At 39.8% G+C, this 27,035-nt stretch overlaps 1 protein-coding gene across 4 annotated transcripts; it reads right to left on the bottom strand.

The window, feature by feature from the left end:
* Positions 1-27,035, bottom strand: mib2 (MIB E3 ubiquitin protein ligase 2). Of its 4 annotated transcripts, none has more exons than XM_087781690.1 (19): positions 26,886-27,035; positions 19,144-19,530; positions 17,973-18,144; positions 13,918-14,024; positions 12,889-13,083; positions 12,616-12,758; positions 12,269-12,376; positions 12,081-12,185; positions 11,707-11,890; positions 11,217-11,350; positions 10,757-10,905; positions 10,339-10,495; positions 9,724-9,878; positions 6,727-6,853; positions 5,769-6,044; positions 3,924-4,102; positions 3,661-3,854; positions 3,502-3,567; positions 1-2,515 (listed from the first exon to the last, which is right to left on the bottom strand). In XM_087781690.1, the coding sequence occupies exons 2-19, from the start codon at positions 19,364-19,366 to the stop codon at positions 2,274-2,276; spliced, it is 2,916 nt and encodes a 971-aa protein (XP_087637816.1). In that variant the 5' UTR covers positions 19,367-19,530; positions 26,886-27,035; the 3' UTR covers positions 1-2,273. The 4 variants fall into 4 exon arrangements, with proteins under 4 accessions (XP_087637816.1, XP_087637814.1, XP_087637815.1 ...); XM_087781688.1 differs by lacking the exon at positions 26,886-27,035 and adding an exon at positions 22,191-22,359; XM_087781689.1 differs by lacking the exon at positions 26,886-27,035 and adding an exon at positions 22,191-22,358 and having other exon boundaries at positions 11,728-11,890.

Below are 27,035 nucleotides of genomic sequence, written 5' to 3'. Positions count from 1 at the left end.
TTTCCTTAGAAAAAAGTTCAATATTTATTGCAAAATATTTTTGTACAGAATAAAACAGAAAAAGAGAACAGAAGAATGGACAGTAAGGCCGACAAACTCCGAGAGCTGAACTGTACAGGAGTAACATTTGCTGCTTTTATAGTCTTTTTTTTTTTAATCATTATTATACATAAATCACTTCCCGTCTACTCGCTCCTCCTTTCTGGGGAGAACAATTTAAAATGTGAATATTAACAATAATTATTGCCTTGGCCTGCAAACCCAGCAACTCAAAACACAGATTGACGACCGTCAACTTGTTTAATCTCTTTAAACAAAGCTTTGTTTTTCTGGATTAAATGTCGATGAACGTGTTCACAAGACTACACTCGAACTCGTCATCTTGGCCAAAAATGAAACACAAAAAACACTTTCACTTTAAATTCTAATTTGGTTTCAACCGAAATGATCAAATTGAGAGAAAACAGCTGGAGACACAGGAAATGACTGTAAATCCATCCAGATTAGCGACAACAAAGTTATATCCTTTCATGTGCTTCAAATGGTGACGGCAGCGTAAAATACCAAAGTTGGGGAGGAGGTGGGTTTTGAGTCTTTAGGTGGTTCAAAACTCTAGTATAACAAACGGTGTTAGTGGTGGACTTCACTGTTGGCCAAGATGATATAAAAATAAACATTAAATTTCAATGTTCTGTGCACGATCCTCACACATTATGGCACTGACGTAAATCTGATCCGTTCCCTGTAAACCTCTTCATGAACTCGTCCTCCTGTTGTTATTCACCGTGGATAAAAAGGCGGAGTGAGACAGGATCACTTCCCCTCCCCCCGACATTCACATATGTAACATTGGCTCTCCCAGAATATGGGATAAAAATAAAAACAACAACAACAACAACTCCTGCTTCTGAATTTCAGTTCAGCAAAGAAAAAAAAAAAAGATTAAAATTGTTTTCTCTTGTATTTAAAAGCCCTTCAAGAAAACACACCAAACAGATAAATAACAAAACGATGTACAATCGGCGAGGAGATGGACTGGACGACCGTAGTAGCGACGTGACGACAAGGTGTTTTTTGCCCTTCTGATTCTATGTCTATGAATATATATATTACAATACATCTGGTGGATAAATAACAACGAAAAAAAACAACCTCCTCCTCTGCCAGTAAACAAACAGCAGGCCTGTCAGACAGTAAACTCACTGCTGCTCCTCTTGTTCGTCGTCAGCTTTTGTTGCCTGAACCTGAATTGCAGAAACATTCATTTGAACAATGAAAGCGAGATTCGGGGGAAGGTAAACCAGAAATAGATTTTTTTTTTTAAGCTCTACAGCGAAGCGACATTTAAGCTTACGTGTTGGTTTCTTTTTTTTTTTTTCAATCTTTCATGGATATCACAAGTGCTTTGAATGATTTGATACCCTGAGTAGAGGATGTGTGGTCTGTGTCTTTCATTCAACATCCGACTGAAAAGTGAGAACTGATCCAGTAAATGTAGAAACACCGGAACTTTTTTTTAAAGTATATTCTTTCAATCAAAACCTTCTTAAATTTGGATAAATCCCCACTGAATCAGATCCCAGAGGCCTTTGCTTCCTACTCGCCGAAATGGACTTTTAAACGTGTCAAAAAAAAAAAAAAAGAAGCTTACTAGCACTTGAATGCATCATCGATAGATCACGTATTGAATTGACAAATGATGCACAGACCTCGTAGGCTTTGGGGGTGAAGAAGATGAGAAGAAAAAAAAACGGATGCTCGTGGATTTCGCTAAGTAACAACCAACTCACACATAAATAAAAAAAACGACACGGGTCGGTGCATTTTGAAAAACACAAACGAATATAATCTGAACCGATTTAAAAAAAAACAAAGGGACAGATCACCAATTGTTTTTCGGCTTTTTTTTTTCAGTATGCATATTCTCATGCATATATAGTGTACTTCCCCTGCGTACAGGCCGTTGGAGGGGGATATATAGAGGTGTAGCTAGAACAAACACTCCCTCGGTAGACTAACACTGATTAGTACTGGATCGATACGAATGAGAGCAGATGTAGTCGGCGACTTCCTGTTGCAGCCGTGTAAACGCGGACGACCAGAGAGGATGATGGGTAACAGACATCCACTTAAAGCAGCAAAAAGTTGGGACACATATCAGGAGGGCGGGGGAGTGAAGACGACCGGCTGCTCTTTCAATCGGAAAAAAAACCTTTTTTCTCACCGTTAAAAAAAGCCACAATGTGTTTTTTGGAAGCGGGAGGGTTGGCGGGTCAGACGAACAACTGGATGCGCTCGCGGATGGTCTGGCGGCAGATGGGGCAGGTCTTGAGCGCGGCGCTGCAGTCGATGCAGGAGGCGTGTCCGCACTGGAAGACCAGCTTGATTTGGTTGTCTATGCAGATGGGGCAGGTGATCCGCTCCTCCATCTGCCGGAAGCGAGACTTGAGCTGCTCCAGCAGGTTGTGCTGCTCGGAGTTCTCCGTGCTCGGGCTGCAGTCCACCTCCGTTTGATCTGGTGGTCGGAGAGACGGGAGGTTGAGGCGCTAAGAATTGTGTTCTGGTGCCACCGTTTCAGTTTTCTTGTGGGCAATAAAGTCAATTGTTAAGTAGTTTAGGTTGGTTCGGTGCTTGTTAATTTAAAGTTCAACTAATGTGTTGATTTAAGTGTCTTTTAAATAGATGTTTGACTCTATTGTACTCATCAGTATGCATTTGTTTGTACAAAACTCTTAAATTAAATATATACATTAGAAAATGTTTTTAAAACTTAGTTTTTCTGGAGATGAAATCGGGTCATGCCAAAACCACACCCAATCCGCTGTGATTGGTCAAACATCAAGGTTTGTCTACAGATCATTGATCCAGGAAGTCTCAACCTTCAAGGAACTCGTTGTATAAACAAAGCGAGGTGTGATTACAGCGAGTGAAGCCATTATTACGTCATAATGGACTTTAAAACATGGTCATGATGAGGGACTTACAGCATCTTGGAGAGAAAGACTTTTGAAGACATTTGAAACATGCGAGTGAGTCAGGAAATCTTTTTGACGTTAGTTTCCCTTAAATGTTTACTTAATGTATATATAATAATAAATAAGATACACAAACAGCTACTCAAGTCTCACAATTTATAAAGAAAGAAAAAAGATAATGACATGATAATATTAACAATTTGACTTTAAACTACCAGTAAACAATATAATAATATTCTGTTCATTTTACTCTTTATTTTTGTTATTATAGTTCAGTAAACTTAAAATCAAACCTGTAACAAAATGTTTTAAATGGGCTTTTCAGAATTGGTTTCCAATGAATTGTGGCGCAAACACTTGAAATCAACACAATTTCTTCTTTTACTTGATTCCATTTTTTTTGTCTGGTTCATTAACTTGTACTTTTACAGGAATCTCTCAGTACTTACTCCCCCATTATTTTAAAGTAAGATAAGTGAAATAACAGCCTCTTTACACACACGAGTATCGGAGGCATTTCATTTACCTTGTCGAATCTTCTTGGTGATTGTGACTTGGCATTTGATGCATTTTTTCATTCTGTGGGCGCATTCTGTGAAGAGGAAATCATCGGTGATGAGATCAGAGTCCAATAATAAACACATGAATGGAGCCTCAAAGTTGTGGACTGAGTCATCGATCTCACCTTCACACGCCACGCTGTGCTGACAGGGGCTGAAGAGGACGAGCAGCGCCAGCTCGGAGCAGATGAGGCATTCACTGGGCCCGGGCGGCGTGGGCAGCACCAGGTTGGTCATGGTGTTGGGCGTGGTGTGGACCCGTCGCATGCTGCTGCTGCTCAGGCCTTGTCCGCTGGTGATGGCCTGGAGACGCTGCAACCTGCGAGAGCGAATGATCATGAGAGGCTCGTGGACTCACGGCAGTTTCACGCCGGGGAACTGTTCGGACCTGTGCTTCTCAGAGAAACCCTTGATGAGATGCTGCATGCTGCTGTCCGCCACCAGGTCCAGAGGACTTTTGCCTTTGTGGTTGGCGTAGTTGATGTCGGCGCCCTCTTGTGCTAGGAAACAGGCGATTGCCGCGCCGACGCTTAACTCGGTGGTCCCGAGAAGACCCGAGGCGCTCAGCTGTGAAAAAAAAAAAACAATAGGAAATAAAGATTTAAAAATGTAATAATAAAACAATAACATGACTAATACATATGGCTTAGAAAAATAGATTGCAAAATACACATTTTTTATTGAAAAAACTATATGAAATATGCATTTTTAAAGAATTTCTGATTTCTAAATATCTTGTCAAAAGTGGCCGACGCTGCTGAAGTGTCTGTTCTACAGAGAAAAACTAATCAGCGCCGAAGAATTCCTCTGATAATGTCAGCTGACGACACATAAACAGCTCTTGGCTCGTAACGTGTGCGTTGTCTTGGCCTCGCGCCCGTATTTCAAGTGGAGCAGAAGTGTTTGTGGTCACGTAGACCGAAAGGAACATTCTTCATCTGTGCTCGGATGGACATTAAACTCTTGAAACTGGAACAAAGCCCGGTGTTAATATGTGTAGCATCTGTCCAACACAAAAACACTATTGTGTTTTAATACGTCCTTAAACCGTTGCCCTACTCGACAGTTCTCAACATAAGGACTTTGAAGAAGATGGAACACATCGACAAAAAGTTCTCTTCAGCCACTCGTAGGTGCCGTTCCACTCCAGTCCTGAATCAAGTCAGAAACTGAGTAAATACGTCCACATTCCTGACCTTAGTTTAGTGTTTGCAGTTTCCTCCCTGATTCAATAAAATTAAATTAAAGGCTTAACCGACTCTGTTGCTCTGCTCTGACCTCCTGGAAACCAAACAAATCCTCCTTTCTTCTTCTTCCCACTCTGCCTAGCTTTGATTGAGGATCCGACACCACTTCCTATTGTTCCGAACGTCTTTATTTAGCCTTCTTTCTCCTTTTGACACCTCATTAGTCTATATTTACACTTCCTCTATTTAGCCACTTTTACCTCGACACACTTGGGAAGAATCACTGTGGAGCCATCGAGTAAACCTCATTTAGTTTGAGCAAGTTTTCAGCTTTAGTTGGGATTCATTTTAGAGTAAAGTTCACCCAAAATTCAGCCTCATTTTCTACTCGTGCTCATGACTAAGGTTGTGATTCTTTTCTGTAAAACAATTTTTTGGATTCATAAACTAATGCTTGTCGTCTTCATTTTCGGCCAAAATGACGCAGTAAAAAACATTAAAATATCTCCAGTCGCTACATTAAAATGAACATATATTTTTATCTATAACTCTATAAAGCAGACCTGGGCAAAGTGTGGCCCGGGGGCCACATGCGGCCCTTTGACTGTATTTATGCGGCCCTTGTAATGTCAAAGTATGATCGTGTATAAATGGTTCTAATGCATTAAAAAGTGTATTTTGTATTTATTATTCATTTACAACACTTATTTACCTTTTCCCTCCTTTTTGTGTATACTTTTTTGAGTATATTTTAATCCCTCAAAATATTTAAAGTTAGTTGAAGAAATTTTTTGAAAAAAACTCATACAAGAATAAAATTGCAGCTTATTTAGCTTAATAAATGTCACGGCCTAATGACGCTCGTCCTTTTTTAAGGGATTTTCTCGTCTTTCTTTTTCCTGACGGCCCCTTACAACATTCACAGAATTTAATGTGGCCCTTGAAGAAATGTAATTGCCCACCCCTGCTATAAAGGAACAGATAACTCCGAAGTGTGCAACATTTCCGCCCAACATGACTTCTTAACTCTTTTATTCAACCCTCACCCTGCAGTAGAGCGTCGTGGCCGAACAGCCCTCGCCGCCGCCGCCGCCGCCGCCCTCCTCCGAGCTGCTCGTCCCCACCGACGGGCTGAGGATGACGTTGGCCAGCTGTGGGCGCAGCAGGGCCACGTGCATGGCCGTGTCCCCGTCTTCGTCCTCCATGTTGACGTCGGCGCCCTCCGCCACCAGCAGCAGGACCAGCTCGGTGTGGCCTTGCGTCACCGCCAGCTGGAGCGGAGTCTGGTTACGGTTGTTGCGGATGTTCAGGTCGCAGCGACCCTGTGGAAGAGAACGCGTTTTTAGATTCGTTCGGGAAATTGAAAGAAAATAAATGATGGTTTAAAATGGAAGAAATAAAAGATTCAGACATTTTAAATGTTTAAACAACAAATTAAGTAAGTGTATCGTCATATTTTCTATAGAAAAGTGGCACGAATGCTCCTTCCCAGGTGCAAGACAAATAGACTCAAGGACTCACTCATTCCTTGGGCTATTAAATTGTACAATTCTGAGTTCGGGGGCAGGAGTGGAGTAAAAGTATCTTGATGTTCTATTCTATGTTATTCTTTGTATCCTTTGATCTATGTATGTTCTTTATCTTTAGACTTTAACTGTATCATCTTGTTCTTTCTCTTTGTTCTTGTTCTTATTTTATTTATTTTTTATGAAAAATTGCAGTATTTGCTGTGGATAATTTGGAAAAAAAAACAATTTCCCAAAGGAGACCTCCTGAGGGATCAATAAAGTTCTACCTAACCTATTTACCACAGACAAAATCCCATGTTGTGTTTGCAAAACTGGCAATAAAAGTTTCTGCTTCTGATTCTCATGTACATATAATTTTTCATTAGATAATTGAACCCAATTTGTCTCTTTATGTGCAAATGGTTCTACAACATTTTACTACAAAGTCAGAATAATCAGCACCAAAACAAAAAAATATACATCTTTATTTCCGTACCTCCTTGATGAGGATCTCTGCGACGTCTCTGTGGTTGTTGAGGGAAGCCAGGTGCAGAGCGGAGAAGCCGTCCTCCTTCTTGACGTCGACGAGCTGCCGTGCACGGCCCAGGATCTTCTCCGTGGCTCTGCAACATTAGAGGAGAACATCCGGCGAATCATTCACAAACCTCGAGAGAACGTGAGCGTGCCAAAAAAACATGGTAATTAAAACGTTTTGCTTTTCTTCTAAACAGTCTATGGCTCGTTCTGGAGATATTTTACACACACATGGAATGCAGAGCAACAGATGATAAACTATAAATGTGTCAAAACCAGAGTTGATGTTATCCAGCGTCAGGGACTTTGAACGTGACAAAAAGCAGAAGTTGGTCTTTGAAAAACGGAACCATCTGAACCAGATCCTGTTTGCTGGATGTTGTAATCTCATCAAATCATTTAATTGTTTTACAAATAAGGAATTTACCTTTTGCACAGGGGAACTCAGGAAACAGTAAACAAGATGAACCTCATCATTAGAAGCCAATCAGGCGACAGAACATACGTTATGTGCCGGATCGAAAGCCGCAGTGGCGCAGAGATGTCACATGTACTTTCACATGGTCCACATCACCGAGTTGCATAATTACGAAGAAGGCTGACAGGGAGACACAGCTGGAGGTCATTGATACCTGCAATGCAGCTGTGCGTGTCAGAGTGTGTGTTAACTTGATGTGGACCTCTGGAGGGAGGCATCGCTCTCGACACATTAGCGGAGACTCGGAGGAACGACATTGTTTTACCTCCTGCGGTCATGTTTGCGATTTGGGAACCCGTGTTGTCTGGAGTCATCAAGTATTGCTTTAAGATGCGGAGAAAATCGACTCATCAACCTCCATGTTTGTCTTACGAAACAGACTCAATCCATCAGAGCTTGTGTAACTTTTAGGAAGTAAACTTAGACTGTGTTAATTCCCTAATCACGTATATTTCCAGAAAAAACCCACAAAGGGGGATTTTATCAAGAGGAACCAAACATGGTTCATCAATTCTGCAAACTAGTTTCCTTAAGAATTTGTTTATTAAAAGTGTATTTTGTCTGAATTCATTGTATTTAAAAGCATGACATTTTTATTTCAGAATCAGAAAACTTTTGTTGCCAGCGTTGATAAGCACAACTTGAATTTGTTGTGGTGACATTAAAGAATATAACAATTAAATAATAAGAGACATTACCATAAAACCGCATTTGGATAAATATTTCTACCAATTTATGCAAAATATAATCAATTTTGATTGTATTTATTTATTATATAATTACAATTATAAAAGTTAAAATTAAACAGTGAAACAATCTTATAAGATTTTGATTGTTACGGTTTCTTAAAGGACAATAAAAATGCTTTGTACATAAAGTGAGCAACTGAGTTCACACTGCCCAAGGAAGGTGGAAAATTAGAGATAGAAACATTTTTTCGGTGAGCCAGAGAAATCAGCTGACAGTGACTCGCTGGCCAATAATTTCTGCTTTTCGTCAAAACACAGCGAACAGACAATCCATCCGTTCATCCATTTATCTCTTTTGGCCCCACTAAGATCTGGCAGCTCGCCTTTCCCCCCCTTCTTTCCCAGAAGCGCACTTGGCCTCTAGCCTCCATTTTCCATTTCCTCACAATAAATAAATAGTACGACAAACAGATCGTGATTGAATTTCATTTCTCCGAGCTACGACAGCCGAAGAGAGACCGACATCTGGACGGCATTGTCACTTTAATTAGTGAATTAAATGAAATATGGATTAAAACGATAGCGATTAGTTCCTATAGGTGGAAAATATAACACTTGAAACGGCTCCTGGACTGCTTTATGGTGCCGATAACAAGTGAACTGGTGAACCAAGCGGTTCCTGTGACACCTAAATTCTATTTTGTCTCTAGCAGAGCAGCTCACTGGAGGCTAAACGGAGTCTGTGGAGAGCAGCAGAAACCTCAAGCAGCACACATATGACACTTGCCAGAGCAGATCAGACGTTAACTAAATAATCATGGACTGCGGTTGCCTTCCCACTTACACGGCAGTGACTGCAAGCCAACTTTTTTTTTCTGCTCCTTGTTTTGGAATCGAGAATATTTTCTAGAAAAGTGATTCCCAGGGTTTCCTGCCCCCCTGAGCTGTGCTGGGAGAGAGTGGCATGAGAATATAACATGCACTGTCTCAAAAACAAACAGCAGGGGATCAGTCAGTAATAGAAGTAATGCTAAGAATAAAATAGTGCAACAATTATTCAAGTAAAACAAGTGTAAGATTTAGAAGCTTAAATAATTTTATAAAGGAAACAAGCTTATATGAGATATATGTAATAAGTTAAAATAAGATTTTCCATCTGCGCATAATATGGCTCTCCAAATGAAAATGAGGTCATGAAAGCCCTGAGGAACCTCACAGCTCTGGACAATGACATGGTCCGTCAGTTTTAATTCAATATAGTACCTTGATTTTGACAAAAGCGGTAAAAATTAGGTAACAATTAAATATACTCTCACACCCAGGTGAAAACATTTTTAGCAGTTGAGGTAATACGTGTAAAATATTTGCCATCATCAACAACAAAAAACAATATTTTCCCCCAGTACGCAATTAATGTTTTAGTTAAACACTCAAAGACGAACTCAAATGGACATGAAGAAAAATGAATACATTAAAAAAGGCTTTCAAGATTGAGTCATAAAACATGATTCATATTCAAAAATAACTCCTTAAAGAAAGATTAATCTCCCAGTTTATAAGGATTAATACAGCTTTAAACTACTACTGGAATCCATGTTATAAATGTTAGGTCTCAATGTTAAGATGTCCAAAGGAATAGTGGTCACATTATCTGCCATGTGAAGGGATAATGATGAAACTTTGATAGAAAATAGATGAAAGATATAAACATTCTGACAATAAACAGAATCGAAAACAAACTGACGGTTATATAAGGCTTTGAACCGTTGAGAAGGTCTTGAAATATACTTACAGTTTGTTTCCTTTAAGTGCAGCGTGGTGGAGCAGATTGAATCCTCTGTGGTTCTGCTGGGTAAAATCGATGTTGGGAACCAGCACCAGGATCTCAATGATGTTTCGAAAGTCTTTAGCAATGGCGTCATGGAGCGGCGTGTCCCCGTATGAATCCTGCCAGAAAAGAGACGTTTTATAGTGAGTGAGTTTTTAATAAAACAATTAGTTTAGGCTCTTAATCCCAATGAGACACCAAACTTGAATTACATTTCTTGACAAAAAAAGCTTTATTATAGTTACCATGTTGAAAACAAAGTCCCTTTTTTTTTTTGTATTTCAGATGTTCATTAGTGACTTTAGCGCCTTAGCAAGCATATGAAATAAAACCGACTCATTTTATTTTCCAAAGTGGTTAATTTGAAGTTCTAACTGACTGACAATGATGAAGTAGTCCCACCACTACATTCACACACGACTAAATTAAGTTATTCATCACATTATTACCCAGCTCTATGTTCCTTACTGCTGGACCTGATGGACCTATTAAAATGTCGGACCTATTAAAAAGCCGAGCACGATGACTTCCAATGGAGAAATGATGAAGAAATGTCAACCGACTGTGACTAACTCTCACCTGGAGATTGACGTCAGCAGAATGTTCCGTCAGAACCTTCACCACTTCAGCGAAGCCCTTGTTGACAGCAATGTGGAGCGCCGTGCACATAGAGTTGTTGAGAAGGTTGACATTCGCCCCCTTGCTCAACAGCACTCGTGCGATTTCTGCCTGATTACTTTATGAAAAAAATTAAAAATTATATATTACAATTTGATCAAGTAACCATTAAGGTAATAGCTGTACTTTTAAAACATTTTTACATCAAATATATTTATAAAAATCAAATATATTTATTAAATATATAATCATGTTTTCCTCACACAAGGGGTTTATTACTGAAATGATTAAATGCTTAATTTTTCAAATGGATAATCACTTTTTACGTAGCATAAGAAGCTCCATGCATCATTTAGAGAGGGAGTGTGTGACGTCTCACCCGAAAGCCGTGTAATGCAGTGCCGCGTCCCCGTCTTCATCCTTGACTTCGATGGAGCTGTTGGCCTGGAGAAGAGCCTTCACCACCTCCATGTGTCCTTGATGAGCTGCTACCTGCAGCGCAGTCTTGCCCTGGTTCTTGATATCCACCTTTTGGGAATGTGGTTTACAGAATCAGCGGCTACAGCAGGAGACCTGGCACTACCGGAGTCTAATCCACACTGCCTGGAAATAAGCCCGACACCGACGACATTCGTCACCGCAATAATGAATAATCCCCTTGTTTATCATGGGAGCGCTACTCAAGACACTCACGTGTCTTCCCCTCATGCGTAAATATGTCTGTGTGACACTTTCTCAATCGATATATTCTTACTCTTGTGAGTTTGATATCTTCAAAACCCAACCAGACTGAAGTTCTGTCTTAAAGCTATTATAGGTAAGACTTGAGCTGGTCTCACCTTGTCTGGATGCTTTTGGAGCAACTCCCGCACTTTGTTGGCACTGCCGTGTGCCGCCTCGATAACCAGGCGGCTTGGATTGTCCTGTTCCGTCGACTGAGACAGCAGCTTCTCCAGCACGGAAATGACAGTACCTAGAAAGACAAGAAGGAAAATGTATATTTTTGGGAGGCCATTTTTGTGTTTCAAAAAAAAAAAAGGGGAAAGATGAATTAGATTGATCACAGAGTGTAGAATGAAAGCACAGGAATGAGTCAAAATGTCCTTTGATGCATCGTGATCATCACGTAACAACCCACCAGAATAATTATGAAAGCGAATCATGGTCAACCGAATATTGAGAAACATGGAAAAAAAATAAATGCATGCATTTCTCGTGACTTGCTGAAAGAAAATAAAGAGATGAAGCTGAAAGAAAAGTAAATCAAGAATGTAATGAGAAAAAGCCATATCCCTAAATAAAAGATGAAAAAAAAAAAAGTGAGCTCACTCGTCCCTGCCGAAGCCTTACTTCCAGATTCGCTGGGATCCTCTGCCGTCATGAGGTTGGCATCCACCTCGACAGGCTGTGCCGAGAGGCACGCAGGGTTAAATGTCCACGTCTGACCAGCAAACGCCACTCGAAGGTCCCCGTCGGCGTATACTTTTAGCACCTTTCCAACCTGGCCGAGCACCTGAAGAGACAGTTAGTTGCATGTTTAAACTAAATAATCATTATTACATTGTTATTTTCACACCTTTTTATTTTTAAAGTTAGCTAAAACTCTTTATTAGATAAGGTTTTAATACAATTTTATATCATTTCAACTTCAAAATATATATATTTATTTAAATCAAATGTGTTCTTAAGCCAAAGAAGCATACAGGCGTCATGCTGTCTGTCCACTCTCCATGCCCAGCTTGTAGTCTCTTCACACTATCCATGTCCTCCAGAACTCTGACGAGCTCACCGACTGCAAAAGTGTTAACCTATAGGATGTAATATACAAAAACACACATCGTTAGTTTAAACGGAACATCCCGATCATTATTTACATTGGCTACAAACGCACTTTAGTTAGGGCCCCTGGGTGAAAAGTCCAACGGATATTGTTGCTGTATTGAACTCTGACATCTCCTCTGTCAGTGATTCTGTGAACCGTCCCAATCCGACAGATGTACTGCAAATAATAAAAAAAGGCTTAACGCAGAGATTTTCTGTTGCACGTCCATGACCTGAATGTTCCCTTAAGCAGTTATAATTTAGGTTGTACGCTCGGTTTTCTTTCACTCTGTTGAACAGAGCTCCATCTGAGCCACTTATACATAAATATTAGCTACCCCCAGTTTAGCTTAAACGCACTCTGCTCATAACCGGGGCTTAAAAAACATGAGACAAATCCGTTCTACAATTGCATACCTCTGCCATTTTGGGGTTCCACCCTCCGTGACCTTCCTGCATCTGTCTTAAAATGTCAACCTCCAAAAGACATTTGACTTTGTCACCCTGCTGAAAGGAATGGCCGTCAGCACTCTCCTGTCGCTGCAGCTCCGCATGTTCACCTGGATGAGCAAGAGACGACATTAAGAAATCATTATTTGAATAGAAAATTAAACGTATTCCACTTTTCCTTCTCCATTCTAAATGATGTCTATATAGTATATATATGGAGTAGACAAACAAGTTGCTTACCAAGCTTCGGTAGGTGGTCTTTGTAGTAGAAGCCTCCCTGCCCGTCCGACACATACTTCAGGTCTACCTTTCCCTTGTGCCCCATTCGGTAGACATTTGTGGTTCCATTGGACCATGTAACACTGGCCACGCTGCGTCCAGATTCTGTGTCCCAGCCACGAATGTCCACTACCTTCCCAACCTTACCCTCCCCGCCTACACACAGATGAATACACACAAATATGCACGTTTGTTCATGTGATACGAGGGAGACGGAAAGGAAGCGTTAATAGCAAATACAATCAGGAGTTAGTTGTCAAGGGAACGACAGTGTATGCAGGAGACGGGAAGAATGATTATTGATTAATGTGAGAGACGATTTAATCAAGCACTACACAGATAACAATGATATCTAGATGATCAAGCAAAAAAAGATTACATAGACGAACATAGAAAGCAACTTGTATGTCCACACAATGGTGTAAACGATCAGTCTGTGTAACAAAACTCATTTGATGTTGGAGATTCTGAGCATGCTTAGTTGGTCTTCATTACTCTCCTGCACGAACCATTTAAGCTCATGAAGCCCAGAGCATTGATTTCAAAGGCACCCAAAGGACATTTTGACTCATTCGCTCCATCCCAGAAAATAGAATGCTTCTATTTTCAGAGGCAAAGACAACCCTCAGACTGATTTATTATAGGATTTCTTTCACCTACAGTTCATGCATTGCCATTTCTCATTTTGGTCCAAATAAAACCTCTTAGATCCTTCTTCCCTCCGTTTAAAAAAAAACAAACAAAATTAAACAAAACAAAGAACACAAACAAGCACATCTGTACAGCAGACATGCATGAGTCACACATAACCATGTAGGTGCAGACACATTATAAACCAACAGTTTCTGGGGTTAATGAGATGTGAGGCTGGATTGTTATGGGATGCAGGTGAGGAAAAGAAAAAGCTCCTTCGGCAAAAGAGGCAGTGGGTGGGCCTGCTGTGCAGCGCCAGGTTAGTCAGGAGAGCGGCCACGTGCACATGCAACTTACCGTCTTGGTTACCCCAGTCCCAGTCGGGCCCACGGACCACTTTTACACCCTGGAAGATTCCTTTCAGGATGATCCTTGGAAGGTTCTGCCTCGGTGCCAAACTGACTCTGTGGTGAGAGCATGAAGAGGCTGTTAAAAGCAACACATATATACTCCCTGCTGTCACGAGTCAGAGAAGACAGTCTCCACACACATAAGTCGGAAGTCATGGGAATGCAAAGGGAGGAGAAATTCATTAAAGGCCAACACCACTGTACAAGAAACGCTGGTTTTAAACAACACAAACTTTCAGGGGTGAAGACTATAGATAAAAACATCCTTAAAATGTTACTAATTAGCCTCATGGGAACCATTGAGTAGAAATATGTAGTTCCTGAAAGACGTATATGTAACTTGTTTATCAGAGAAGTATTAAATGTTAAAACCAGAATGGATTCTGTTCTTCAAATCCACAGCATTGATAATAATATAATGTAAACACTAATAGCTAATATCATTTCCAAAAAGGCTTTGAAAGATAATGTATTCCGAACAACCGCAACAGAGAGAAAGGATCAATAAATCACACATACCTTACCTTATGGTAAAGATTTGATCAGATCTTGGAGCAAAGGAGCTAGCTATTCCCATAATTCCTTCATAAAAGTCAAAAGCAGTCGTCCATACCAAACAAATTATTCCCAGTGTCCAAAAAATGATAAGAAAGAGGTTTGCGGATTGAAGCTCTCAGACTTTAAAGCCATCGGTCTTTGAAGCCTCAGGTCTAAATCTTTTCTGATCTCATGCCATTGTATCAATTTTTCTCATCCTGAATCCAGACCACTTGGTTCTCAGGGACAAGTCACAGCAAGGATCTGTGCGAGACTGAGCTCGGAGGTCTGAACTGAGAAGAGCACTCATCTGAAAACAGGGCTTTGAGCCTAATCCCATGAACTTTAGAGCTGTCAGAAAGCAGGTCACTCTGGGGCAAAACTTCAGGAATGCAGTCATTGCTCTATATACTCTGATTAACAATTCTATTTTCTTTTTGGAACTTTGAACAACAACGTGTTAATGTATCATCACACAAATTAAAGTGTCCTACCTCCTGGATTTAAACACAAGTAGGTTAAGATTTTATCAACCTCCCTACTCAAAATGTACCATATTTTTAAACAGCAATAGCGGATATAAAGTGACCCTATTCGGTTTGTTATGAAAACATGACACGTTTCTCCAAATTGGCACACAACAAGGGATCAAGAATCCTAATCCTACCAGGCCAAATGTCACCGTTCTTCCAGACAGAAACAAGGCACGAGTCCTACAACCACACGCACAAGGGTAAGGTCATAAGGCCGTCACTGCTTGGTTTAAGAATAGGTATTAAAAGACACGTTTTATTTGACACGCCATACCAGAGTAACCCACTCAAACTGTCTTTTTTAGCTCAGAATAGGGATTTACATGGAACTGTAAAGAAAGAAATTTAAATGTTACAGAAAATTGAATAGATGTTCAGATCTAGTTTTGTACAAGACCATCAACAAGGCTGGATATGAGAACAGTTGAGCCACGGACGTGTTGCTTGATGTGCAAAGGAAGGATTAAGCACTCTGACCTGGTAGGTTCTAAAGAACTGCGTGAGGGTTGTTTGTGTGACGACGAGCTGATTAACCAGCTACATACCATCCATGTCATAAACATATGTTCCAAACATATGCTCTAAGCAGCATGTACATGTGTCGCCGGCCAAACACTCCGAGTCACAGCAATAGCATTAGGGAGTCTTTAATATGCTATTGAACTATAAATACTGGTGTGTCAGTGAGCAAATCTGTCATCTATATTTAAACATCACATCAAGTCTAAACACATCAGTGCTAGAAACTTGGATGTACTTGAATTCTGGTTACTTGGAGAATGGAAAGGTAGCTCAGGATTAACTTTCACACTAAGACTATGTGGCTTAAAAGGCAGGAACCCTGCGAGACAGCAAAATGAATACTAAACTTAGAGTTGTTGCTTTTTAATTTAATTTCCAATGCGTTTAATGTCAGAGACAAGGAACATTTGAGTCCTTTTCCTAATGAAATGCTTTGATTTATGACCACTTAAATTACAGCGAACATAAATAGACACATCACTTTATTATTATCATAAAACCAGTTGGGTCCAAGGTTACTGAATCCCATCTAAACATTTAAAATGGGCCATGAAAAAAGACACATTCAGTGCCTGTGGCAGGCCAGGAAGATAAAATGTTATGTTTATGCACACGCTTAGAAAAGTACACATGCTAATCCAGTTAAATCTATTATAATTACAGGGAACCCTCATGTGCAGAACATCTGATCCGATCCTCACACCATTATCATGAAGCTTCAACATGAGCCTCTTATCATTTAATTCCATTAATGACAGCATCGATTCACTCCAGTTGTGCCGGTCAGGACACAAAGTTATTGCCTACAGACAGAAGTTTTCTACAGCAAATCGAAAACAAGCCACATTTTCAGAAGAAAAGAGCCTTAATATAACTCTTGAAAAAACCCCAGCACACCCCATGACTGCACAAGAGTCTGTGGAACAAAAAGAACGTTTTGCACCTGAATACGAAGATTGTCACATTTAATTTAGTGATTAATATTGCAGTTCTGTGGAAAGTCCAGGCACAAGCACACCAGCAGATACTATCAAGACAAACTAAATTATTTTACAAGTTCTAGGAGGTGTGTCAGGATGACACATTAGAATTAAATGATAGTACTTGGACCGTTTTATTGCTTGTTATTCTGGCTTGGAACTAACATAATATGCATCGTTATTTTATTATTAATATTTCTCCATGTAACCAGTACAAGACAGAGGGCCAGCAGACCAAAGTGAAATAAACAACGATGGCAGTACGAAGGAATCTGGGTCATACATATCACCTTGTTAAAATGAGAACAGGGCATCCTGCTGACATTCAGACAGTGCCCAAAGCAGCTGGGAGCTTTGCCGTGAAATGAAGCATAAGAGCTGGGAGAGCAGACGCCAGTAAATGTAGAGACAAAAGGGACACGAGTAACAACTCACTAGGCATTTACGAAGGTAGCCGAGGCGGCTGTGTAAAGGCTTTGCATATATATAAATAGGGAATACTATTTTAGCAAGTGCTCCCACTTCATAATAAACACCAGTAGCTGGTTTCGTAACCTAAAACAATCATCAAGTGGCAGCAAACACAATGAAACATCAGGAATACAGTGAGTTAAAATGGTTTTCCGGGAGTAAAAAAACGAGTTTAGCCCCCTTTGGACCGATTAGCATTGGCATTTTCATCATGTTATCAGCCAAGATGTCAAACTTGTTTGTGCAATGAATGCAAATTCAAGTCATCTCCCAACCTTTGACATTCATTTTGAGTCAAACCACCTAAAGCGCGACCTTTACGTGGAAGTCTAGGCCTGAAGAGAAAACTCGAGGAGTACAGGGGTTAAACCTGAACGCCAAAAATAGACAACAAATGCCTCGATTTTTCTGCATTTTAACAAAAATAAAAAGCTGAGATGAGCTTTCTGTTGTCCATTACAAACATTGTGAAAATGATTAGTTAAAATTAGAAACAGGTTGAAATACTTGAAACAACCTTAGGCCTTTTGACCCCAGTTATCCCGCTCACTCGGAGATAAACAGCTTGGCAAATGCTTTGTTTTCGGCGACGGTATTCAATGAAAAGCTGTTTACTCCTGGAAAGTTCAACGTAGGACGTTTATCCAGCCGTATGTTGTAAGAAGGACTTTGGCTCAGTGAAAGACGGCATCAACACTGAACCGCATGAGTGAAGGTTCTTAAGCACGAACCCCAAGATAGCCGGATATATCACCAGATTAGACCCCACAGACACAAAAAGGAATGACAAATAGTACACACATGGAGAAAGTTAATTGACTTAAAGCTCTAATATTAAAGAACCTGTGTAATGGGAAAAAAAAGTCTAATGAAGGTTAATTAGCGGAAACATACTTGTGAGGTTTTTAAGGATTTAAATACCAGACAGAAGCCAAATAAAAATGCTGAAGGTGACTTACGGTTGAGAATGGGCTGTTTCATATCTCTCAAAAGCATGGCTGAGGTCGTGTTTGTTGTTCATGTAACACTGTGTGCACAGGTCATAGTCGAAGCACACTTTGCACTTCCATCGCATTCCCATGATTCCATGCTTCTTGCAACTGTCGCAGATTATGTTTGAGTGGCGAACGCCTGAAGGGAAAAAGAACGGGAGAAAATGATGGGTCAAAATTAATGGATCGTGTAAGCAAGAGCGAGCATATGGCACATCCTTAAGATGCTTCTAAAATCAGAGGGTCACCAACATGGCATGTGCTCTAAATTAAGCAATAACTGCCTGAAAAAAAAAAAACCTTATGGCTCTCACACCCTTCAGCATCCCATCACATCTATTCTTCCACTTCATTAACCTAACGGCCGTTCTCTCAAGCATTAAAATGGCACTTTGAATGAAGAAAATACTCATCATCTGTTCCGGTCTTGGGGTTTTTTTGTTTTCTTTTTTTCACATATTCTTTAGTTTGACACAAAAATTATATTGTGAACTTGGCCTGGTTTGCCAGATTCAATCCTTCTTAAGTACAAAAGAAGGCTCTTAGGACGGGTTCAGCTAAGATACAGTTTCTATGAGCTTTGTTTATTATTTAGAAATGTAGAGGATATGATCACTGAGCATTTGGTTACCAAGAAGGCTGTTAAGAGTGTGTCAGCTCGATCTTACATTTCCTTCTTACAGAACGAGTTTCTTGAGCTACAAGCGACTCTAAGGATCTTTCTTTCTCACAGTTTCTATAAGTGCTCATAGAAGAATGTAGCACTTAAGAGCTTACCAAATTATTTGTGGTAACCATTATAAACAATTCTGCAATTTTGTGTGCGTCTTTCTTAATTTTTCTTTGTAGTCACTGCCATTGGAAAATGTTGAAAAAAAAGGACTTTCAATGTTAACACAATTAAATGAGTTTCAGAATTTGATGACATCATCAAAACGATCACTGAAAACGAGGATACAAATTGAATCCGTTTGTGAATATGTACCCAAAAAATTCCTAAAATGAGTAAGAAAACATTTGTTATTGAGCAACATCTCTTCGGGGGAAACTAACTTTGGTTTCACAGAAAACAAATATCTCCCCATAAATCTGTTAGATAATTAAATACTAAATATATTCTTATAAATATAGAGCTTACCTATTTGAGCATTGTCATACAGCAGCAGGTCGAAGGCTCCCTGGTACCCGGTCCGATAATTTGTCCGTGTGCCGCTGTCCCACTGCACCACCACGGTCTTGTCTGGCGTGGTGGTGCTCCCTTGCCGGCCGATTTCCACCACCGTTCCCACGTGACCCTCGCTGTCGTCCTGGTTTCCCCACTTCCAGTCCAGACCCCGCACCACTCGCATGCCCACCTCCATGTTTGCCCTGATCCGACCTGGCTTGGGGATGGATCGCGGCGGTTGGGGTTTGTTCCCGGTGCTGCTGCGCCTCCGGGTCTTGTGAGGAGCAGCACTGATGATTGCTGATGATACGGCAGGAAGTGGTGGAACTAGGGGGGTTTCCAGAAGCAGATCTGGGCTAACTGTAGAGTCAGAGATTAAGAAAGGGTAAATGGGGGGGAAGAACAAAACAGTACAATATCCACTATATTCACCAAAGGTTTTGAAAAGAAAGCATGGATATGCTGAGGAAAGTCTTCATCGGAGGACTCTTTATGGTGAATTTTCTCATTAGATGTGGGTCAATATAACTATATAAAAGCAGAACAATATTTTTGGTGAGATAAGTCGAAAAGCAACCCACAATTAGGATTGTTTTTCAATTTCCAGCCCAAAGACTACGAGAGCTATGGTAAAATGTTATTTCAAAACCTTCATTGAAATGTAAGAAACACTTTTTCTTTTAAATAATATGTCATGTTATTGAATTATCGTATAATAACATTGCTCTAATTTGGATGACAGAATGAAACTTAAGGTAATGTTCTTATCCATGCAGACATACTGATCATTAAAAACATGTCAGAGTCAGACGAAAAAAAAAAAAAAAGAGTCAACGGAAAAAAAAAAAAAAAATCAATCAAACTGATCTGAGCCGGTTCTTCGGTTGCAAAATCACAAGCACTTGTGTAAATATTCAGCAGAAACACTGTCAAAGATATGAGTGATACTGGAGATACTCTTAATCCATTAAAAAAAAAACATTCAAAGTCCAAAAGTTTTTAGAAAGTCTAACTAGAAAAAAGAAAGACTATTTTTCAAACACCACTGAGAAAAGATTATTTACCCGATGAATCAATATTATAGACTTAAAAAATTAAAACAATCATTTTAATAATAATTAGTTAAGCAAATAGTCTTTATTTAACTGTCTTATGTTTTTCGCAATTAAAACATTTAATGTCGTTAAAATATTTATTAAGTTCAAATAAAGTTCAGGACACACAGTCCAGTTCAGAGGGTTCAGTCGACGCACAATACATGTTTGCACAAGTGGAAAAGTAAGACGGGTAATTTGGAAAGCATGAGGTGACGAAGCTTAAGATATTCAAGCATTATCTAGTAAATCTGACAAGGTCGCAGGTCAACAAAGGGCCAATTCGGGATTTCACCGACGGGAGGGGTACAAGTCTAGACCGATCTTAATCAGACGCAAATAGACGGGCAGTCACGAAATCTAATCTGATCACTTTTTTTTTGGTTTTCAATTCCTAAAACTAAAGAGTATATGGAACCATGGTTCAACTGAGGATCGTGTCCTGCCGTTCCAGAGGTGGTCGGTCAAGTATAGACTCACTTCAAGAGCAGTAGATTGTGGCCTTGACCACGCCACCTGTGTTGTTGGAACTTCTCTGCCGATCTACAGCCGAGTGCTAATAAGAGGAGCAGGATTACCGCTCGGCGCCGCCAATAGCAGATGGACTCGCTTCCGTCATACACGCACTGCTAAGGGCCAATTTGTGGACACAAAGTCAACCTGTGCCACACAAACAACCGGGCCGGCGAACAAACGCAGCACGAAGGTAAACACTGTAATGCACACAACAAGCCGAAATTATCTCTTTTCTCAGAAAGAGGTTCAATATGAGGGGACATACATGAAATGGCAATTGAATTATGAGATAAACTACATCAATTAACTACATTTAAACGCGGGAGTGCTGAAGAAAAAGACAATGAAAATGAGATTGACCACTAATCAATTATCTATAATCATTATAATGTTTTTTAACTCATGGCCTACAGAGCAAGATAAAACCTGCAGATTTCAATGAATCAAATCATTAGTAGATTGCGATTGAAGATAAGATGTTTCAACAAGAACGCTCACACGTCATGTTACAGCTATGTCACGTGATGCGTGACAGTCAAGTGACAGCTATGTCACGCGTTACACTCTTTATCTGATAAAGATGCTCCGCGGTTTAAACTCAAAGGAATGTATTCTATTGAGGAGGCAGGAAAGCCAGACCAAGACTGATTTGGACAACAGAGAACCTTTATGTCGGAATTTAAAAATAAGTCAAAGACCTTCAAGTTGCCAAAAAAACCCATAAAAGATGAGTTAAACATTACTGGTAATGAGAAATCAAATATAAACAAGTAGGCAATAGTTAATGTGCTAAAATATATTTCTTTGTATGGGACTTTTTCCAGTTTTTGCCTTAACTAAATTTAGAGAGACATACCTTAACTGGCACATTGTAAAAAGAAAAGAACATTTTTTTTTATGTTTATTTTTAAGTACTATTCAATTTGATCAATTAATTAATCAATAATCAATATTCCTTATATTTTAAACATTGTAAATAAATAAACCAAACAATTATTGCCATTTAAAAAAAAGAACCATAATCAACATCGATTAATAAACCACCTGCATATGTATGCGATTTTAAATTCTAAATGTAATACTATATGGGTATATATAACTTAATTTATAAAAACACATTTTGTGTAAAGTGTGTGATTCAATCATGGGTAACAGGAGAGAACACAAATCTGTGTTAATCATCAAAATGAGTAGAAGAAAGTTGGAACTGGAGCTTGTCAGAAACTGGCTCCATGAGTTCAGTCTGAGCAAATAAAACGTTTACAAATACCCTACACAGTAGGTGACATTTCACTTCATCAATGATCCATTAGTGAATGCAAACTCGATAGTAACTCAAATTATTTTAACTTCATCTCCAACAGTCATCACAACTACAACTTAACAACTTTAAATTAAAAGCATACTCACTGCCCAGGATCTTGAATCCATTTTTAAACATGTTCAACTAAATTCTGCGTGTCCATCCAAGTTATTAAATTCCAGGATATGACAAGCAGACAATGTCAAAAGCGGTGAACCACTGAACGGTCCCCAGAGAAAGATCTGCAGTACATCCTTCGTATTTGTTTTTGCTGTGAACTTTGCTCTTTGTTTTGGAACATTTTGGGTTTTATACCTCCTCCCCTGCTAGGCGGGCTTTTTGTGTCACAGATGTTGCTCAAGGACCAGACTAGCCTGATGCCTTATCTTTCTTTTAAAAAAAAACACCCTTTGTGGTACAGTGACAGACAAAGAGCAGCTCGCATTCACACGAGTTCATCACAGAGTATAAGATAGCCTAGAGTTGATGAACCATATCTCAGGATAGTAAAGTCAAATTGTCACAAGACTTGTCGACAGCCGGAGGATTCTTTGATCGTTTAGATCCCTTGTGGGTAGAAACCTCAAATTAGACTTCAGTCACTTTTTCTCATTATCACTTGTGAAATCAGCACAAGACACACAAAAACAAGAGCCCAGATGTTGTCCGTTCTAAATGGTATTATCTTTGAATTTTACCATTTTCATCATTACTTCTTAAAGACATTGAAATTAGTAGTACTTTAAAACAATCAAGAGAACAAGAAATTGGCGTATTTTACTGTAAATCCAGCCATTTACGACATTATAAAGCCACCAAATCTGGACAAACTATATATCAAAAATCAAGCGAGATGTTATGAACAAACCTATAAGGCAAACTCAAGTGGACTTTTTGCACCTAAACCAACATACTAATATCCAAGGATAAAAAATATAGAACCTTATAGTAAAAACCTTCATTATTTGAGTTTAAAAGTAGTCAGACTGAAGCACATTCTGGCAACATAACAGGAGTATTTTGTATTTCTCATGTCATCCTGTGCTTTTGGAAGCCTTAAAAAAAAACACAACAAGGAGGAGCATGTTAAGTGACAAAAGCACATGCCAAAGAACATGTTCAACAAGTTACAAGACGGAAGAAGAAATATTTAAACATGGTCTATGGCTCTGAGACTAAAAAGCTCTTGTTGGAAAACGGGTATCAACAGATCAGGTCGAACATGTTCTAATCGAATTCGTAGTATGCAAGTTATTATAATGGTTTTACAATGTCTTCTGTCAGAATTAGTTTTTCACCATCAGTGGTGATATTGCTTGTAATATGTTCGTCTTTATATTTTAAATTAATGTGAATATATGATAATAACCGAGCTAAACTACACCACTGTAATCATGACTATAGGACACAGTTTGATGGTCCTTACCTGATATAGACATGGAATAAATATCAATTTTGAAATTCATAAAAGAGAGCACTCAGCTTGTAAATAGTTTTTCTTAGTACAGCGAACATTTGTGGGAAAAGTGTGTTGGTCGATTACACGACCATTTCTGAAGTACTGCATTTAGACTGGAACCACTAGCATGAGGCTCCGACTACACCAGCCTCACAGTAGTACATCTTCTATTTAAAGATCAAACTGACATCAGAAGGTACGGCATGCTCTTCTTTCAGTCACAAAGTGAGGCATGCATGCATGAATATCATCTGATACTAGAAAGACCACCACAAACACGGTAGGAAAAAAAATGGCCACAACCTTTTGCAGGTTAGAAAAGAAAATGTGTCAAACATGGAAGAACAGTAAACAAGTCGTACCTTCTACTACATAAAAGGCATCAGATGGTACCAGCTTACGTTTATATTTTTAAAAAAACGTCTCCTCGGGCTACAACGTTGGTGTGTGCTCCTTGAATGAACCGGCCGAGGCGGGGGAGGCGGGGACGGAGGGGGGAGGAGGCCGGCGATATATACATTAGCAAACGTACAGGCGCCGAGGATGAGCGCGTCGCCCTGCCGGAGGATGCCGCCGGTGTTTTTAGTCCTTTGTGTGTTGTGTCAGCAAGGATTAGCTGCACGGAGGAGGTGGAGAGACGACGGGAGGAGGAGGAGGAGGAGGAGGATGACCAGGCTGCCCGACCGGAGCCGCATTCAGGTCGACATCCCCTCCCCGTGATGGGGATAAAGCCTCGTGGGGTTCGCCCCCCTACGAGCCCATCCCGATGTTATATTCCCCGATCTTCGGTCACACACCGGTGACACGCCGTAGTTACCGATCATCACACATGGAGCAGAAGGATGTGGAAGTCCTCGCATCATCTGCCCGGTTGCCAATGAGCAGACAAGCAAATGGGGAGGGGGAGGGGCAACACATTTTGGGAGGAGGGTCCTCTTGTTGTTTTTTTTTGAGAGAAGTGGGGGGGGAGGTGATTTGGGGAGCTAAAGAAAAGAGGTGGGGTCCAAGGAAAATTTGATGAATGAACACCTGCCACCACACTTGTAACATTTAAGTCATTTGGGAAATGTGTGTTGAAACCAAGACCCTTCCTCTCTGGGCACCATTATTCACAGTCGTTCACACATGTGCCTCGGAGCAGATGCAGCATCACATGCTTTTAAATACACTAACGGGCATACAAATAGGCACACTAACCCATACATTTCGTTTTAAACTAAGTTACGGGAATGATCCACGCTTGCAATGTGAACGCCATCTTTGTACCAAACATGCAGTCGTATATCTTTACATATAAATAACGTGACTGGTCACGTTTCTCAAACTGAAAGATAAACACGGGCATGGAACAAGAATGTGTTTCACTAGAATCATATGTGGGAGACAAAACAAAGATCTTGAATTGTTTTGATCATGCGATACCAGCATTAGATTCCAAAGAAATAGAGCATGACCTTCCTCGAAATCTGATGTGTGCACAGCGAGTGAACCAAAAAACGTTTGTGTTTTTTCCAACCATAGGTATCAAAAGACAAACCTGAAAAGGGCAACTATTGTGATTTGATTGTCTCTTAAATTGATTCGAGTGCCTTTTTTTACTTTAAAATTCGACTTACTACAGAACTAAAAACCAGAGATTCAGAACCCCCCCCCTCAACCATGACCATACGTGAGGGTAGGGACATAGATCGACTGGTACACAGAGAGCTCTGCCTTTTTGCTTAGCTCACTATTAACCACAACCAAGTGGTGAAGCCCCCCGGATAACTGCTTACACCGCCCGCCAACTGCAAGCTTCATTTTTCATTCGCTCGTGAACAAGACCCCAAGATAAATGAACTTCTTCACTTGGGGCAGTATCTCATCCCCAACCTGGAAAGGACTCTACACCTTATTCCGATTGAAAACCATGGACTCTGATTTGGAGGTGCTGATTCTCATCCCTGTCACTTCAAACTTAGTTGCAAACCCTTCCAGCTGGAAGCCATGGTCTGATGAGGCCGACAGGACCACCTCATCTGAAAAAATAAAGCAGTGAGCCAATCCATAGCCCACCAAACCGGACCCCCTGAGTAGCCTGGCTGCATCTAGAAATTCTGTCTGTAAAATTTCGGAATCGGGGATAAAGGGCAGCCATGAGTCCAACCCTCACTGGAAACTATTCTGATTTACTACTGGCTATGAGAACCAGACCAGATCCACAAAAAAATAAATAGAACGGATGGAAGGACTCCCATGCCACCTAAAATATCCTGCCCATCAGTTCCATGATCCGGATGAAAACAATTTTTTTTGCCGTCTTTGCAGAATTTAGTTTACAGTTAAATCAATAAACAATGTCTACTATGGTGTCATTATAGTACACATTTACATGATGAAATGTATTTTTTTTTAAATATTTCCTATTTAACATTTACTAATTTTGTTACATAATCACTGAGACTTTTGTTATAACAGACAGTTTCTGTCACTTCCAACGCTAATGTCATGAATTAAATAAATAAAAAATACACTGTAACTGTGAGTTATGTTTCCATTACTGTACTCTAAACAATATATTGCACGTTTGCTCAGTCTGAGATATTATTTGCCTTTTTTAATGCATATTCTGAAAGACAAAATTGATTATAAATTATTCAAATCATTTTCACACAATGAAACCTCATTTTTCCAGTTTCTTTGTTTAGCAAGCTTTCTGATAATATGAACCTTTTTAAAATGGGGTAAACATTAAGTAGGTTATTTTGAAAATGTATTTAATAACCATAACTTTCTTAATATTTACCACAGGAAGATAATACTTCCCTGGAATCATCTGTACAAGACCTGTCGGATAATATTGTTTATACTTTCATACAAATAAATTCTTCTAGGAAATCTTCCACACATTCCTAATATATCTGTCCTGATAACGTTCAGAGCTCCACGAAAAACCAAATTCCACTGCTTTGCACTTAAATCCGGAATAAATGCACATTGATTCGACATTTGAATACTAATAGTAAAGGATTTAACTGAACATCAAATGTTTGACAGCAAATCCTCGATGACATGCTTCATATTTGCTGTCCTGTTTTAGGAAAAGCCTGTGTCTGCTAATCCCAGGAAGGTTCTCCATTACAAGACAACAGTTGCGACGTGAAATAAAATATCCCTTTCATTATTCAACAGACTCGTGTTTTAACAATACATGAAAATAAAGGTTGGTAGAGACAGTGAAGCGTCACATTACCTGATGTTCTCATGGCTAGCTTGTCAAACGCTAGCTAGCTCCCCAATGTTTGGCTACATTTTAATTCGTACGAAGAAAAAAAAGGCCTATTTTAATTTTCTGGATACTCACCACGTATTAGGCGATTTTGATTTATTTGCCGGCGAGGTGGACCTCCATATCCCCGGGTCCAAACACCGGTGACAAGGGTTGTTTTTTAACAAATAAGTGTTTACTTCTCGGGATGGTTTTGCTGCACACAGCCATGTCTACACGCCCATG

This window comes from Callionymus lyra, chromosome 19 (genome assembly GCF_982586985.1).
Source record: "Callionymus lyra chromosome 19, fCalLyr1.hap1.1, whole genome shotgun sequence".
Classification (NCBI taxonomy): domain Eukaryota; kingdom Metazoa; phylum Chordata; class Actinopteri; order Syngnathiformes; family Callionymidae; genus Callionymus; species Callionymus lyra.
Note: the sequence above shows the minus strand (reverse complement) of the source record. Positions and strands in the feature narration are given on the sequence as shown.

Excerpts from the sequence above, each read along its gene's own strand:
- mib2 (XM_087781688.1), bottom strand. The coding sequence starts at position 22,221 with ATGTTTAAAAATGGATTCAAGATCCTGGGCA. Across the intron at positions 10,906-11,216 it reads TCCAAAAGCATCCAGACAAG|GTGGATATCAAGAACCAGGG; the intron begins GTGAGACCAGCT and ends CATTCCCAAAAG. Across the intron at positions 4,103-5,768 it reads CCACGACGCTCTACTGCAGG|CTGAGCGCCTCGGGTCTTCT; the intron begins GTGAGGGTTGAA and ends TTTTTTTCACAG.